The 16,119-nt window shown below is 44.7% G+C and overlaps 1 protein-coding gene across 2 annotated transcripts; it reads left to right on the top strand.

The window, feature by feature from the left end:
• The first annotated feature begins 2,797 nt into the window (after window positions 1-2,797).
• Window positions 2,798-15,836, top strand: irs2a (insulin receptor substrate 2a). Of its 2 annotated transcripts, none has more exons than XM_039793422.1 (3): window positions 2,798-5,690; window positions 6,257-6,753; window positions 13,509-15,836. In XM_039793422.1, exons 1-3 carry the CDS (start codon window positions 3,019-3,021, stop codon window positions 13,511-13,513), a joined length of 3,174 nt encoding a protein of 1,057 aa, XP_039649356.1. In that variant the 5' UTR covers window positions 2,798-3,018; the 3' UTR covers window positions 13,514-15,836. The 2 variants fall into 2 exon arrangements, with proteins under 2 accessions (XP_039649356.1, XP_039649355.1); XM_039793421.1 differs by having other exon boundaries at window positions 6,254-6,753.
• Window positions 15,837-16,119: the final 283 nt, after the last annotated feature.

Genomic DNA, 16,119 nt, shown 5'->3' with positions numbered 1-16,119 from the left:
CACATCCCATAAACATAGAGTAGCAAAACAACAAAATTCAGCAATCAGCAATATTCCCTCAGTGTTGATGCCAAGTTATTCTACGTCTTTGCCGGTTAAGTGTCAACAATAATCTCTTTGTTGCTTTGTTTTTGCCCAGGCTGTTTATCTCTGCTATGTGTTACTAAATCCTGATGGAGGTGTTTATGTGTTTGCTCATATCTCAGATTATAGGTGACGGCTAATGCTGAAAACACATGCTACGGCCCAGTTTAACCCTTCAAAAACAGAAAAATAGGCAACAGCCAAATGTCACCAGGATCCCTCTCTCTCTCTCTCTCTCTCTCTCTCTCACACACACACACACACACACACACACACACACACACACACACACACCACCGGTGTCAACAATAAGAATAATGAGAACAATAGTGATTAAAGAAGGCAGGGATTACCCTTAATCTGTAGTGTTTGTTTTAGTGGCATTGCATATGCTCATTAAGAAGACAGGATATCCTCCCATCCATAGAATCTAATTCACACTGACACCTCAATCTGCTTTTTGGGAGATCATAAAAGGCAATCCAAGTGTATGTTTTGGTGCGGGGGGGGGGGGGATCTGCCCCACACGGACATGACTAATGATCATGAAGATCACAGGGAGAATTACTAACATAATTACCGAGATGATCGGATGAACAGATGTCTGCGAGCTTCCTCCTGTCATCTGACAGGCCTCATGCAGTCACCCCAAGCGCCTCATATTCAGCACCTTGTCTCTGCTTGGGATCTACACTGAGGAAAAATGTTTTAGTTTTGTTGAAATCGTGTGTGGGAAGAGTTGTGAGCAGAGATGCAGTGTGAGCATGAGCAGCCAGATGATGGCAGCGTTTCTGCAGTTTGTTATTACACTGAAGCCACTGATGCATGTGCCTTTAGTCATTCCTTCTCTGTGAGATGGCTGTTTTTCATTCAACAAGAGAGCTCTTCTACCTCAGCAGGGTTTGGGGATTCGTTTCACAACTTTATTATTACAAGTAATAATAATAATAATAATAATAATAATAATAATAATACAAGTGGTAGTAATATAATTGGTAGTGGGAGTAATAGTATGATAAGTAGAAGCATTACAAATAATAATAACTATACTGGCAATATCAGTATGGTAGTAGTATATATATAGTGGTAATAATGGGGGTAAAAGTAGTAGCACTAGTTGTAGCTGCAGTAGTAGTTGCCATAGCACTAGGAATACAAAGTTCAGTATTTGGCAGCTGAGTGAGTGTTAGCTCGTGTTGTAATGAAAAAGCAGTGAGACAGTTTAAGCAGTGAGACAGTCAAAGTGAAACTAAACTTGATAAGATGAGGACTAGTACACAGCTTGTCACATAAATGTATTTGGCTCTGTAATTGTTTATGATCTAATGATATGATAGAACAAAAACAACTGGTCTTGGTTTTTCTCTAACATTATAGCTTTGATCGTCCAATGGATCTTACATTGGATCATAAAACTACATTCTCATTATTTTCATTATGCAAGCTAGAAAGAGAAAAAGAAAGTGTTGTTACAGACATTAGCAAAGAAGAAAATGCACCAAAGCACTTGTTGAAGCCATGTTCCCAAAGGGTTTGTTCAGCCTATGTGTTTGGGGAAAAAAAACACTATGAAAGCACAGGAAAATAAATGTTCAATATGTAATCACAGTGTAGTTGAATACTGATGATGAAAAAAGGTATACAAAGATCAGATTGCCACTGATTCCCACTGGGATCCAGGCTTATGCTACTTGTTGCCAGATCCTCACACAACAAAGCTGCTTTTCACTGCGTGTTGGTGTAAACACATACAGATCAGGGTCATGGGAGAAGGGTCAGCTCAGGGCCAAAGGTTTTCTAAGGAAGTTGCTCTAAGGGTTAGGCGCACAGAAGGGCTGATATGACCCTAAGCCTTGCAGTTTTAAGCCCGATATAGACGAAAGGTCTAAAAATACCTGCAGCCAGATGATGGCAGCGTTTCTGCAGTTTGTTATTACACTGAAGCCACTGATGCATGCACCTTTAGTCATTCCATCTCTGTGAGATGGCTGTTTTTCATTCACCAAGAGCATTTTGTAAACATGCAGCAAAGTGCAGTACAAGCATAACATAATATCAAATCACAGAGAGGAAAAAAAACAAGGTTCCCTCCCTTCAGCGTTTTTTTGACACAGCAAAAGCTACACGGTCAACACAAAATGAGCCTAATCATTACCAAATGTAGACACTGCTGGAGCGTTACATGGGAGAAGAAATGGTGAGGTGTTCAAATAGCAAACAGAGGTTCCAGTTCGAGAGGAATACCCACAGGTTTAAATATAGCCCACAACAGCTCTTATATAACACGTGGGACGTCAGGGTTGTTTACACTGTTATTGCCTGATAAATGAATGGTATATCCAGCATTATGTTACACATTTCAAATCCTCATTAATCCAAATTAGCCTGTCAATCACACTATAAAATAATAATATGTTAATGGTGGTATCACTCTGCTGCAGCAAAACATATATAAAACGAGTGTTAGGCCTAGTTGTGTGATTTGCTTGCACTTTCATTTTACAGTATAAAGTAAGTAGTGGCGTTGTTCAAAGGGATTCTGAATAATTTCTGTTTCTGCACGAGATAGCTGTTGGAAAAGCAGGGGCGGGGTTTGCCTGGGTGATTGTTCCATCAGCCAATAGGCAGCGTCAGAGCCGGGTGATGGACAGGCACGGCCCCTGCAGGACGCACCGCCCCCCTATGACTCTGTGTTTTATTCTGTTTTTAGAGCAGCAGCGTCACATGTTGTTTTTCTCCAGGATCAGATCAGTCCCTTGGTCTGGTCCCACTGCACAGTTGCTTCTACCGTGGTGGACAGCGGACGCAGCTATCGCTGTCTGCGATGGATTAGATAAAAACAAATAAAACGGATATCTTTAAAGTTATTTAGCTGCGAGTTAAAAAAGAAAATAGAAAGGAGTCTGTTTATCTGGAACTCAGAAGTGGTGAGAAATGGCAAGTCCTCCGGCGACGGGTGGACACCTGTTATCTAATGGGACGAACGGCGTGAAGAAGTACGGATACCTGAGGAAGCAGAAACACGGACACAGGCGCTTTTTTGTGCTCCGGGAGCTGACCGAGCGCAGCCCAGCCCGGCTCGAGTATTATGAAAGCGAGAAGAAATGGAGAAACAAGTCCGCCGCGAAACGGGTCATAACTTTGGACTCATGTCTGTGCGTAAACAAACGGGCCGACGCCAAACACAAGCACCTCATCGCCCTCTACACCAAGGACGAGTACTTCGCCGTGGCTGCAGACAACGAGCAGGAGCAGGAGAGCTGGTACATGGTGTTGACAGATCTGATAGCCGAGGGGAAAATGTACGACAGCCCCGCTTCCACCTCCTCTTTAGTGGGCTTTGAGGAAGCCAGCTACGGACTCATGACTCCTGCAACAGCTGCCTATAAAGAGGTATGGCAGGTCAACTTGAAATCCAAAGGCTTGGGTCAGATCAAGAACCTCACTGGAGTGTACAGGCTGTGTTTGTCCAGCCGGACCATCAGCTTTGTCAAACTGAACTCCGAAACAGCTGCTGTCAGTTTACAGCTCATGAACATCAGGAGATGTGGCCACTCAGACAGCTTCTTCTTCATAGAGGTGGGTCGCTCAGCGGTCACTGGGCCTGGGGAGTTCTGGATGCAGGCGGAGGACTCCGTGGTGGCGCAGAACATCCATGAGACCATTCTCGAGGCCATGAAGGCCATGAAGGAGCTGTCTGAGTTCAGGCCGCGGAGCAAAAGCCAGTCCGCCAGCACTAACCCCATCTCTGTGCCCACACGACGCAACCTCAACAACCTGCCCCCCAGTCAGACGGGCCTGGTGAGGAGATCCAGAACAGATAGCATGGCAGCCACGTCCCCAGGGAGAAAGTTCACATCCTGTCGGATAAGAACGGCCAGCGAGGGGGACGGAAGCGTGACCCGGCCTGTGTCCATGTCCATATCTGTGAATGGGAGTCCCACCAGTCCAAACTCTGGGAATCACCTCATCAGGTCTCATACGCTCAGCAGTGGGCGCACCTGCAGGATGCTAGAGTCCTCCTCCAACCTGCATCATAGCCGCTCCATGCCGGTGTCCAACTCCCCACCGGGCACCTCCAGCCCCATCAGCATGTCTCCCAGAATGGGGGCTAATATATCCACTCCCGACAAAGCTAGGCGTCCTTTCAGCTGCAGCGCCTCCATCTCTGGCTCTCTCAGCGACACAGGCTTCATGCTGTGTGACGATTACAGCTCCAGCCCAGGGGAACTTCGATTCCTCCCCTTGACACGCAGTGACACCCCTGACTCGCTGTCCAGCACGCCTCCATCCCGTGACATCAGTGACCCTTGTGGCTACATGACAATGGAGGGGGGGAATGGCAGCAGGTCTGGGGCTGGCGGTGATGCTCTGGCATATGACAAGGATTACAGGAAGCGGACGCACTCCCTCACCACACCACGTCAACAGAGGGTGGTGACGCCGTTATCCTCGGCCTCCCTGGATGACTACACACTCATGAGGATGGCCCACGGACAGAACTCTCACTCTGCCTCTCCCAAAGTGTGTTACCCTGAGGATTATGGAGACGTTGAAATCGGTTCATCCAGGAGCTCCAGTAGTAACCTTGCCGATGATGGCTACATGCCAATGACGCCAGGTGTAGCAGCCCAGTCTGGCAAGGTAGACAACTACGTGCCCATGAGCCCCATGTGTGTCTCAGCACCAAAGCAAATTGTGAACCCTAGGGTGCACCCTCAGGCGCCTGCCAACGGCGGCTACAAGACCAACTCCCCCTGCAGCAGCTCTCTGGAGGACAACGGCTACATGAGAATGTGGTGTGGCTCCAAATCTTCAATGGAGAGCCCGGACAGGCACGGTGAATACATGAACATGTCACCTGGAAACCCACCTCCACTCCAGACCCCCCCTGAATACTACTTGGGCCTGTTGGCTGGTGAACCTGCATCAGTGAGGTCAGCTTACCAGGCTGGCTCTCTCACGCTCCCTGCTAAACTTCAGGCCTCCAAGAATGAGGAAAGCAGCCAGTATGTGTTGATGAGCCCTCAGAGTTTGAGGCAGAGGGCGGGGGAGTCAGACTATTATTCAATGATGCAGCCCAGTGCAGCTCAGACTTCACCACTTAGCCCCTCTGTACCCTCCCCAGTCAGACACGGGCGGGTAGAGAGCCTGCCATACAGAGGAAGGCTTGGTAGGCCTAACAGGCTATCCCTGGACACCCTGAGGACCCTGCCCAGCATGAACGAACACCCCCTTCCCGGAGAACCCCGGAGCCCTGGGGAATACATTAAAATTGACTTCAGCTGCGCCAGGTTCTCCCCACCCTCCATTGTATCCACAGAGAGCCAGTCTTCACTGGGCTCCAGCGGTGGGGGCCCGGGGCGGTCCTCTCTGACCGACTACATGAACCTGGAGCTGGGCTCACACTCACCCAAGGAGGCTGACACTCCCGCTGAGCCCTTGGACACACTCCCAGAGTTATCCATGTGCTTAGTCGAAGATGGAGTGTACCATCTGGATAGCGAGAAAGGGTCTCAGGGCGATGAGGTGAAAAACGATTACACTGAGATGACATTTGGCATGACCAGCTCGCCTCCACAGCTTGTTCCTCAGAACACTGCAAGGTATGTGTATCTTTTGGGAGGGAGCCATTTTAAGTGTGTTATCATTAGTAAAAATAGTGACTGCTCCTCTTATCCCTTGCTTTTGCAACAGTGTGACTTTCCCCATTGTGGGATTAATAAAGGATTTTGAATCTTGAATCTTTTGATTCAGTAATTATTATATTATTAACAGTGTGTACTGTGTGTTGAAGCAGGCATTTTAATTACTCTGAATGAAAACCTTTTTACTCAATGAATAAATGTACAGTGTGGAATGGAAAGTGTCTGATAATCAACATTATCATGTATAATGTGGAGAAAAAAAAACATAAACCACTATCCATGGTTGATTTCCTTTTTAATAAAGGTATAGTGATCAAAGGGAGATGGTGGTAACAAGAAAAAGATAAGGATGGGATGTGAATTATGCAAACGTGTCTGTGACTCGACATGACGTAAATATCCTGAATATTTTAGCAATTTGATTGTATTTTAATCCTTGATGGTCTGTTTTCTTTTACATGTATGAAAATAAAAGCTATTTCGAGACTTAACGTGTCATATTTTAAACTTTTGTTCTCCAGCAGCCAGAGCATCCGTGAGAGGAGGCTCTCTCTGGAGGACCAGGGAGTCCCAGAAGGCATTGGGGTCTTCCTGCTCGGGGCCACCTCTTCCTCCGCAGTGGACCCCAACTGCTCCGCCAAGGTGATCCGGGCCAATCCGCAGGGACGTCGGCGCCACAGCTCCGAGACCTTCTCTTCTACCGCCACCGTGACACCGGTCTTCCCTTCCTTTGCCCGCGGTGACATGGTGAAGAGACACAGCTCGGTGGAGAACATCTCATCCCGGAGCAGCGAGGGCTCCGACGAGGAGTACGGCAGCCCTGTGAACAGGCAGAGCTCGTCCGGCTACCCAAATGGGCTGAACTACATTGCCTTGAACCTGCTGGGCAACAGGGACGTGGAGAAATGCGAGGACCTGGCTGGCTTCAAATCCACCAGCAGCTGCAAAGGGGGTATCAATGGATTACACAGCTCACCATATGTCTGTTTGGGATTCAAAGAGGCTGCAACCACTGCCAAAGGTGAGTGAGGTCGCTGTCAGAGTTGTTGCTGCTTAATAATTTATCTAAACTTTCAACTAAAGTCCTGCAGGTGTTATTGTTTTAAAGGGAGAAAGTGTTTTAGGGTAGTGAAAAGGTAGCTTTTTATTTGAAACAAATGGCCAACGCAGTTTGTCTTTACTGTTAGAGAAGAGAGCTGCACTGTACAGTTTGCAGTCAAATTGAAGAGAAGAAAACCAAGGATGAAACTAGTATTTCCTCCAGATTCAAATTCAATCTGGCTCTGTGGATTTTACATGAAGTACTATGTAGGTGGTTCTGATGCAGCTGGTGCTCCTCCTACTCCAGAGTACTTTCATATCCTGTAACATGAGTAGCGTTTTTCTGACAACTTTTACAACAATTAAACGGTGCCAATGGGTGTTTGTGAGAGCATTGGCTTTTGATTTTAGTTGCTATCAGTCACACTTTTACTTTTTTGACTCATTTTATATTAGGTATTCTCAATATTCCCCACGACATGTGAACGCAGCACAAGGCTGCTATAAAACCTGACCAGGCTGAGAGCTCTGAAGTAAACAAACAGCAGCATGACAGAGCAGGACGCTGCCTCGCTGCCGCCGTCGTGGGCTGCAGATACTAAAAATACACAAGTAGATGTAAGGATTCCACCAACGCTTATTATGAATGAAAGTTGTTTGTGCAAAAACAAAACAAAAATGAGAGACCACAGATTCATTATAATTCATTAGACACAAGTATTGTTCAGGCCTCCTAATGTGACACTGAGCCCCGGGCATTTCCGGCTGTTGTTTTTCAGTTGGGTAGGCTTTAGGATGTGTTGCACATCAATGTGACCTCTATAGACCTCTTATTCCCACCATCCCATAATCAATACAGTGTCCCAGAACATCCCAATGAACCAAATAAAGCTGTGGCGTGGGATAGCAGACACTGGAAACAAAGGGGAACAGCAGAATGTTGACATTAAAGCCGAGTTTGCCCCCCTGTCCCCACGCCATTTACTGGACACAGTGAGCTCACATGTGTTTGCGAGCACGTAGAAGGTTTGGAGCGGGGGGGGGGGTGAGGGTGGGGGTCTGCTAACGCTGACATGTGAGGCCCAGCACAAGTGCATATGTGTGTGTGTTCTTGTAGGCAGCAAGGGAAAACAACAAAGTAGGCAAGTTGCTATGCATCCATGAGGTAACTGGATGTAACGGTCCACATTCCTGGCTGAGCGGGTTTGAAAAGTTGCTGTGAGAGGGGCCTGTTTTTGTCCCAGCACCAGGCCATTTGAACAGAAGCTGGCTTTTATTTCACCACGTGGCTCTTGTGTAAGAGAGAAGTTGTACTTTGTTTCATTTTAAGCACAACACAGAAAAAAATTCGATACACGTTTATTAGTCAGTGATGTTCTGGTAAATAAAGAGGAATGTACAAACCAAAGTAGCCCACACAGTATGGTAAATCAATCCCCTTCATTTATGCATTCTTTAAATGTACAACTGTGTGACAACCTTGACAGTGACAAGTACTGTACATGACACAAGTAAAATGGCTGTTTTTTTGGTAAACTGATTTCATGATAGTCTTAAATTTAATTTAATTTACAGCAAAATGACTCCCAACATGTGCTCGCATGATTGTTTTTATCGAAGCTGTGTCCGTTGGCACATGTTCTCTACTCATGTTTTGATGGAGTACGAATATTTTTATGGTGCTAAGACAGCTTGAATGTAATTAAGTAGAGCGGGGGAGGGAAAAGAGTCAAGCACATACATGTGGACTGTAGCACGTACACATGCAGAGCAGCCAGGGAGTTTTTTTTTTTCCTTCTCCCAGGGATCTTGTTTTCCAGTGGCGTAGCCTGCATCCGCATACACTTGGAGGACATGTCCAGAGAGAGACTGGCCTGTTTTGTTTTCCAGTGCCTGGCTGTTTGTGGGAGAGCGAATGAATGCGTGCATAATGGGGCAGGATGGCACGTGCACTCCACTGCCCTTCTGCCTCATTAGGCTGTTCACTTAGCAGAAGTAAGAAGCAGAGAGGGGGAGATGGAGCACAGCCTTGTATGCTCGGTAGAAAGAGGAAGGAGGGAGGGGGCTCAGGCTTTTTAAAGCAATAAATAAACTCATTGGTGAGGCCCCCTTCAACCAAGGTGCATTTTGGGAGCGCAGGATGGCAGACCCGATGGCTTGTTTACTGAACACTCAGTACCACTGCTGTGTGGCGAAGTGGGGTGAAGGAGGTCAAAGTGCGCTACTGGGATTTTTGGTGTTTATCAGGACGTCACGCTGGGCCCCCTTGGACCATGTGCCATTCCGACCCAAAAGTCTGCAGGTTTTCATTCCAGCCAAACACCTCCACTGATTTGTTAACCCTCTTAGTCAAATGTAGTTAGGCTGGAATGAGAACTACTGGTGGAAGTGCCACCACTCTGGACGAAGATGTTTGTCAGGATAAAGAATCAGCCCCAACAGGAGCTTAGAACTCAGCCCCCCCCAGCCACATATAACCCCCTTGGTGAGAAATGTGACTGCACTTTTTTGAGTCATCAACACCCTGAAGTCATAAGCTTTTGACAGCTGGATACGTTCTTCTGGTGCTCCACCTAGAGTTAGCTTAGATGTCTTAATGCCTGACATAACGGACAGGTTTGTTTACCTCTTGTTTTGTCTGCGGACCAGCCCATGTGACTCGGAGGTGGTGTTTACCTCTGCCCTTCCATCTCTTCTCGCAGCCCTGGCAAGCCGCAGCTCAGCCAGGTGGATGTTCTGTACCAGACCCGGATTAGCCAAGTCAGCCGTCTCTGTTCCCGTCTGCCTAATACCTTTTATCTAACGGCCCTGCTGCCACTGTGGGGATTCAAGAAGCTTGATTTGCATAGTGAGATTATTCTCACTACAGTTAGGTGTATCTAACAGTATTGATTTGTGTGTGTTTGTGTGTGTTGTGTGTTTTTTTGTGTGTTTTTTTGTGTTTGTGTTGTTGTGTGTGTGTGTGTGTGTGTGTGTGTGTGTGTGTGTGTGTGTGTGTGTGTGTGTGTGTGTGTGTGTGTGTGTGTGTGTGTGTGTGTGTGGTTGAGGGGGAAAGAGGGAGGAATGGGGGTAAACACTTGCCACTCTGCCCTGTCTTCCGCATGCGAACAGTCTTATTATACAGATTTTCCTTCCAATAACCCCACTAGCACGTAAACATACCATTATGTCTCTTTCTCATGAAAAAACACACACACACACACACACACACACACACACACACACACACACACACACACACACACACACACACACACACACACACACACATATCCCTACCTACTCACTCTCTCTCCTTTAATAACAGCCCACCATCTGCCGCACCCATAGGCTGCAGAGAGCATGACCATCAGCATTGTGTGTGTGTAATTCAGCGGCCAGATTAAAAGCATTTGTGTCCATCTACTGAAATCCCGCTTCCTCCCAACGTCATTGAGTCAGTAGTATTGCGAGTGATGTCATCGCAGGGATGATGTGGTGGTGGGTAAATCCAAATGCACCCAGAGCACGTATATCTATGTTAATTACATTTCCTGTGATGTGTGCGTGTGCTGCGATGTCCGAGGGTGCAGCGAGCGAAAGGGGTCTAGCTGCACAGCCACGCATCCCTAACTCGCTCTCAGCATGCTTGGTAGATGGGCTGTCATTACAAGGTGATTTTGATTACATAAACTTGGGCTACATTATTAAATAAATCTGTTTGTTTTTTTCACTTGGCCGCCTTGATACTACTTTTTCCACTGCTGGAATTCTGTCCAACATCATTACTTTGTGGCGCCCATGTGGCTCTATTTGATTTTCTACAGGTCATATTTTGTTCTGGCATTGTTCTTTAAGGTGACACCTGATTATAGCCATCAGCCTGATTGTTCAATCCATTGTTGCTGCATCCCTGCACACTGGATCAGACACACACATACACGCAGCTGTTGAATAGTTTATTTACATCTGCATCAGGCCTGCCTGTATTGAAGCTGACATGTGTGTGCGGCAGACATTACAAAGCAGTGCAAATAGCCAAGGCAGGAAATCTAGAAATGCCATGCTACTTGATACACTGTATAGAGGACAAAAATGCACACGTAACACCGCAGGCTCTTGTGTCAGTTTCGGGTGTGTGTGTGTGTGTGTGTGTGTGTGTTTGTGACGGTCCCCACAAAGATAGTGAAACAAACGTCTGTGCGTGCGTGTCGTAGCACGGGGAGGAGGGGCACTAAAGTAGGCCGGGATGTTCCAGACAGAAGCGCTAGCTGCTAGAATACTGCGTGGCCAGCGTTCCCCACATTTAGCCAGCCACGGCTCCAGATGAGATTACAGCCTCTGCAGGCGAGATTAGATGGCCTGGGCTAGATCAGTGAGAGCCTGCAGCCACTCCACGGACAGCAGCTGGCTAATACGTAATGCAAGGTGTGGGCATATGTTCGCTTGAGCCTGTCCAGATTTCGGTTCATCGTAATAAAGCACAAATCAAGCTAAAATAAATAGAAATATATGTTGGCTATAAAATCTGTGTAGCACTGAAGACAAATGTTCCTTCACATCAGCCAGTATCTACTCAGTGTTTATAAGTGAACTCTGTATGTTTAAATAGTGAATTATATAAAATACAGGGACTTATTTTAGGATTTAGTGACTTAACATCCATAGTGTCCTCAACTAACCTCCACCCTTCTCTGTTTATGATTTTATCGTATAAAAATAGAATTAAGACAATGTTTTTTCAAGACTGTTTCTTTACATGTGGACTGGATGAAAGCTCCAAAAATGGCAACTTTTCAGGAACTAAGAACAGCTTTTCTTTCAGCCCGACGGCTGTGCATTTTTTAGGTTATCTGAACGCTTATTTAAGGGTTTCATCAGCATTACACTGAGAGAGGTTTCCCAGCCCAAAGACAACCATGTAATCTTTGTGTGGTTTCATGACACATGGCTGCCGCGAGGGTATTGTCCTCCTGAAAGCCAGTGCCCTCGCGTCTCTAGGGCTTGCCTCCTTCGTCCCCACTCACCGTTCCCACACATATTTAGTTGTGCAGCCCTCCCTTCACAGCTGGAATCCATCTCTTCCTGGAAGCTTCCAGTTTTCCCAGTGTCCCTCCCTCCCTTTGACCACCACGCTGCCTTAAGTACATCCTTCCTTCTTTCAGCTTGCAGTGCCCCCAACCCCTCCTCCACACACAGGCTGTTACCAGTGGCCACACCATCCTTAATCTATAATTACCAATGCAATATAAATGCAACCTCAGTTTTTCTCTCTGTGTGTAATATCAGATGCATCAGCTACTGTATTGCTCGCTGCCACTACTGCTAGCTGGTTCTCCTCCGCTCAGTGTGTGTCCATAGCAACACGGTGCGAGAGGAGAACCCCACCCCCCATTTTTCTACATCCCAGATTATGTAATAACAACCGTTGCTGACCATTCTCCACTTCCAGCTTCCCCCTGCTGTCCTTTTAAGCGCTTCCTGGGCAAAACAGCTGGTGTGTTAAGAAATGACACATACCATCTAACCACCACACGATAGGATTGGGATGGGTTGGGGTGGAGGGGTGACCAGTCCAGGTGGAGCAGAGTGAGCTAAACACATCATGGCTGAAATGAACCAAAATGCATAATGCATAAATACCGTCCTTCAACTCAAATAATACACCTAAAACAATCACATTAACACATCCCAAATCCCTTCTATTTAACTTGTGTGTGCAGCATTCACTGTTCCTGTTATTCAAGCTGCTTTTCCCAGTGGCACCTTGTTATTGTGGCACAGAACACAGCCTAATCTGAGTCTGAATGAGTTCACACTGTACAGTATAAGACTGCATTATAGTTACTGGTGTTGTTGGTGTGAAAATAATCTACAATTTGGGGTTAACACACTTTTTTTGACAATCAGATAGAAAGGAGCTCTTACAATATCTCTACTCACACCTGTGATTCTACAGCTAATTGTCTCTACGTCTCATGTATTTTGATTCTAGCAAGTTTTATGCAGTATTCAATTGGAAGTTTGGAATTTGCATTTTTTATTAAATTACCCGCAGTCCCACAAAACAAGCTGGTTATTTGCTTTAGTTTGAATAGTGATTTATACTTAAAGAACTATGTATATATATATATAGTATATAAGTATATATATATATATATATATATAGGAATGATGGATGGATATATATATATATATATATATATGCATATGTATGTGTGTATATATATATATGTATGTATATATGATGTATGGATGTTGGTGTATGTACATGTATGTATATATGGCTGTATGTATATATGTGTGTGTGTATGTATATGTATGTATATGTGTGTATTTTGTTATTGGCTTTGGCAATGTTTTATAGAAGGAAATCATTTGGTAACGGAAATTAAATTGACGAGCCAAGATTCACACAATGACTTCTGGTGAGAAGCACTGAATGTAATTAGAACTTGATTGATTGTATACAAAAATACTTTACAGTGCAGCTTTAAGTCTCCATATATTTCATCACTGTTGGCCTTTAGCTGGTCCATAGGTATTTATTCACTCCCACTCCCCTAATGGTAATGCACCACATTTGTATTTTACATGTTACAAATTTGAGTAAAATTTGCTTGTAAATGGCTACAAATGTTCATCCTATAGTAGTTAATAGTATGTGATTGATAGAGAACATAGCCAAAGAGTGTTGATATGATAAGATATTTCTACTACTAACTCCTTCTTTTCCTCTCTTGTCATCTCTTTCAGACTGAAGGACTCTTCAATCCTCTGACTTGGCGTCTTCACTGACCTCGAAAACCAATCTACTTTGCCCTTTCACTGGGCTCTGTGGCCGTAAAAGACTATCTGGACCCTTAGTAACACTCACACACACACTTTGGAAACAAGCAGGCCACCAACTATGCATGTCATGAATTCACTGAAGGTGGCTGGGTGGGTGGATGTGTTGTTGTGTATTGGTGTGTCTCATGTTCCCTGCGCTTTCACAGGCTATTTGTCCTGTGACCTACATTTTGGCGCAAGCACAGAAGCAAAGATAGTCAGATAATAACAAAACTCTAATGGTACCCAGATACTATTTATTAATTTGAGGGTAGTTTTATGACTGCCCGTATTAGTGTGAGTGTGTTTCTGAGACAAAGTACAACCAACCGGTATGACAGTGAACAATGAAATTTACTATAGAAATGGCCCAGGGAGCGATGATACCAGTGTACACGGAGTATATAACTATATTTAGATTAGATATGTTATTTATTTTTGGAAGATGAATGTCTGATAAGACCTACCCAATGCCTTAATGTCTATACCGTGCTAATGTTTTCTATGAAATAAGAGATAAATATTCTATTACGGTATGTCTGTTTGGACCTACATCTCTATATTGTTATTCTGTTGTGAAGAGTAAAAAGCCTAGCTTACCAGGAAAAATATTATTTCAAAAATGTACATTACAGTGGAGCTGCTTACGATCTGATTTATCGTATTGATATAAAGTATTTTCTTAATAATTTCTTATTTATTCTAACCTAGTTTATTTTTTGTCCAATTAAAGCTCTGGACTTAAAGAAATATATTTCTAAATGTCTTTAAAAGTTATGCATGTCTTTATAACTCAACTCAAACCCCACAACACCAGGCATCAGAATGCACTGTACCTCCCACAGTTAGTCACTTGAGCCTAAAAACCTCACACACTCCTACCTTCAAACCTACGGTCTGCTGTTGAGCTTGATGCAGGCCGCCCTGCTGTGAAATCATTTAACTGTACAACTGTATAGTTGAGGGGACGATGGAGGGGTGGAGCCAATGAAAAATGTCAAGGTTGGGACACAGTCGAGACAGTTTATGGTCAACTAGTGAGGGCTGAAGTGATGGAGGGGAAAGGGGCCGCCATTGTCAGCAGGGCTGGACAATCATCGAGGGGAGGGGGGCTCTGCAACACAGAAAAAGTCGAAGAAAAGCGGCCAACAGCCACATCTGGCACCATCATGGAGGTTCACTGGAGAACCAGCTGTCTGGAAAATATATCTGTATGGCAGACAGCACAAAAAGTTTGAGCTTGCTGAAGAGAATTATGTAATGTTACAGAAGACAATTATGTAATGTTACAAGATAAAGCAAGACTATGTAACTATATCACTAAGTGACAACTATGTAACAATAACAGGATAATGCTAAATGCTAAAACATAGTGTAATAGTTGTAGAAAAGTCATCAAGTCACTGAACTGGCTTAGTAAAGTACTGTACAGAAAACCATATCTAATGTTTGCTGAAATTAACCACCGTCTCCTACTGTCTGACATTAGCTAACATTAACCACCGTTAGCTACTGGTCATACCAGAAGTTAGCAACAAAACTCTTGTTCAAAATTAGCTTATTATCTTTTGCTTAACAGCAGCCACTGTGGCCAAATGCTAACATGTAGTTTAACACAAGTATACAAACCGACTTGGTAAATGTCAGTAACACAGCAGGATCTATCTAAAGTTTGATAACGTTAGCTAACATTAGCTACTGGTCATACCAAGGCTGTAGCAAGGGCGTTTTGTAATGGGTTATTTCTTTCAAAAGTTACATATTCTTGTTTTAATCTGAAGAAACTGAAGCTGGTCTTTGCTGCATCGTTCACTGTGCCAACTCCAACTGGCTCACAACCCCTTTAGTGTACAGTAGATTGTAAAACTTTCAACCATGTCTGAATGTATCGCTGAGCTGGTGGAAACACCACAGGAACATAATGTGGAAACGGTTTTGACAGAGTTGAAAAATATTGGAGCTGTACCATGCTAAGTTGTGGTATCTATTTATCTACAGAGTCTTGAATGTGTATATTGTGTACATAGAAATAATTTAACTAAAAACAATCTATTGAAAATACATATAGATTTTACCTACATTGCAATGATATTCCTGTGTAAAGACTTTGGCTACCGATTTTTAATAAGGGGATGGGGTTTTTGCTTTGGGTTACTGTCTGCTTTTCTCCCTCACAGTCCCTGTGACTATATGAAAAAAACAAATACTCTATTTAATTATTGAGATCTCTTTGCCTTGTTGACACACTTTACCTAATTGCTTAAATAAACTACTCCAGCACCTACCTTGGACCCTCCTCTCCATCCCTCCAGACCTCCCGACCCCTCCTCCACACTCCTCCTCTCCCAGTTTAACCCAGCTCACTCCTCCTGAATCTCCAAACTCATCAGCTCTTCCAAACCCACTACCTGCTCCCTTGACCCCCTCCCTACTCCACTTCTGAAGTCCTGCCTCCCGGTCCTATGCCCCTACATCACTACCCTCTTCTCACTGTCTTGAACTGTCCCTCTGCTTTCAAAATCTGCCGCTGTCACCC

The sequence above is a fragment of the Perca fluviatilis genome, chromosome 24, assembly GCF_010015445.1.
Source record: "Perca fluviatilis chromosome 24, GENO_Pfluv_1.0, whole genome shotgun sequence".
NCBI lineage: Eukaryota > Metazoa > Chordata > Actinopteri > Perciformes > Percidae > Perca > Perca fluviatilis.
The sequence above is the reverse complement of the archived record's forward strand: the minus strand, read 5'-3'. Positions and strand labels throughout refer to the sequence as shown.

Coding starts and splice junctions, on each gene's coding strand:
- irs2a (XM_039793421.1), top strand. CDS start 3,019: ATGGCAAGTCCTCCGGCGACGGGTGGACACCTGTTATCTAATGGGACG. Junction 5,691..6,253: donor GTTCCTCAGAACACTGCAAG/GTATGTGTATCT, acceptor TTTGTTCTCCAG/CAGCCAGAGCATCCGTGAGA.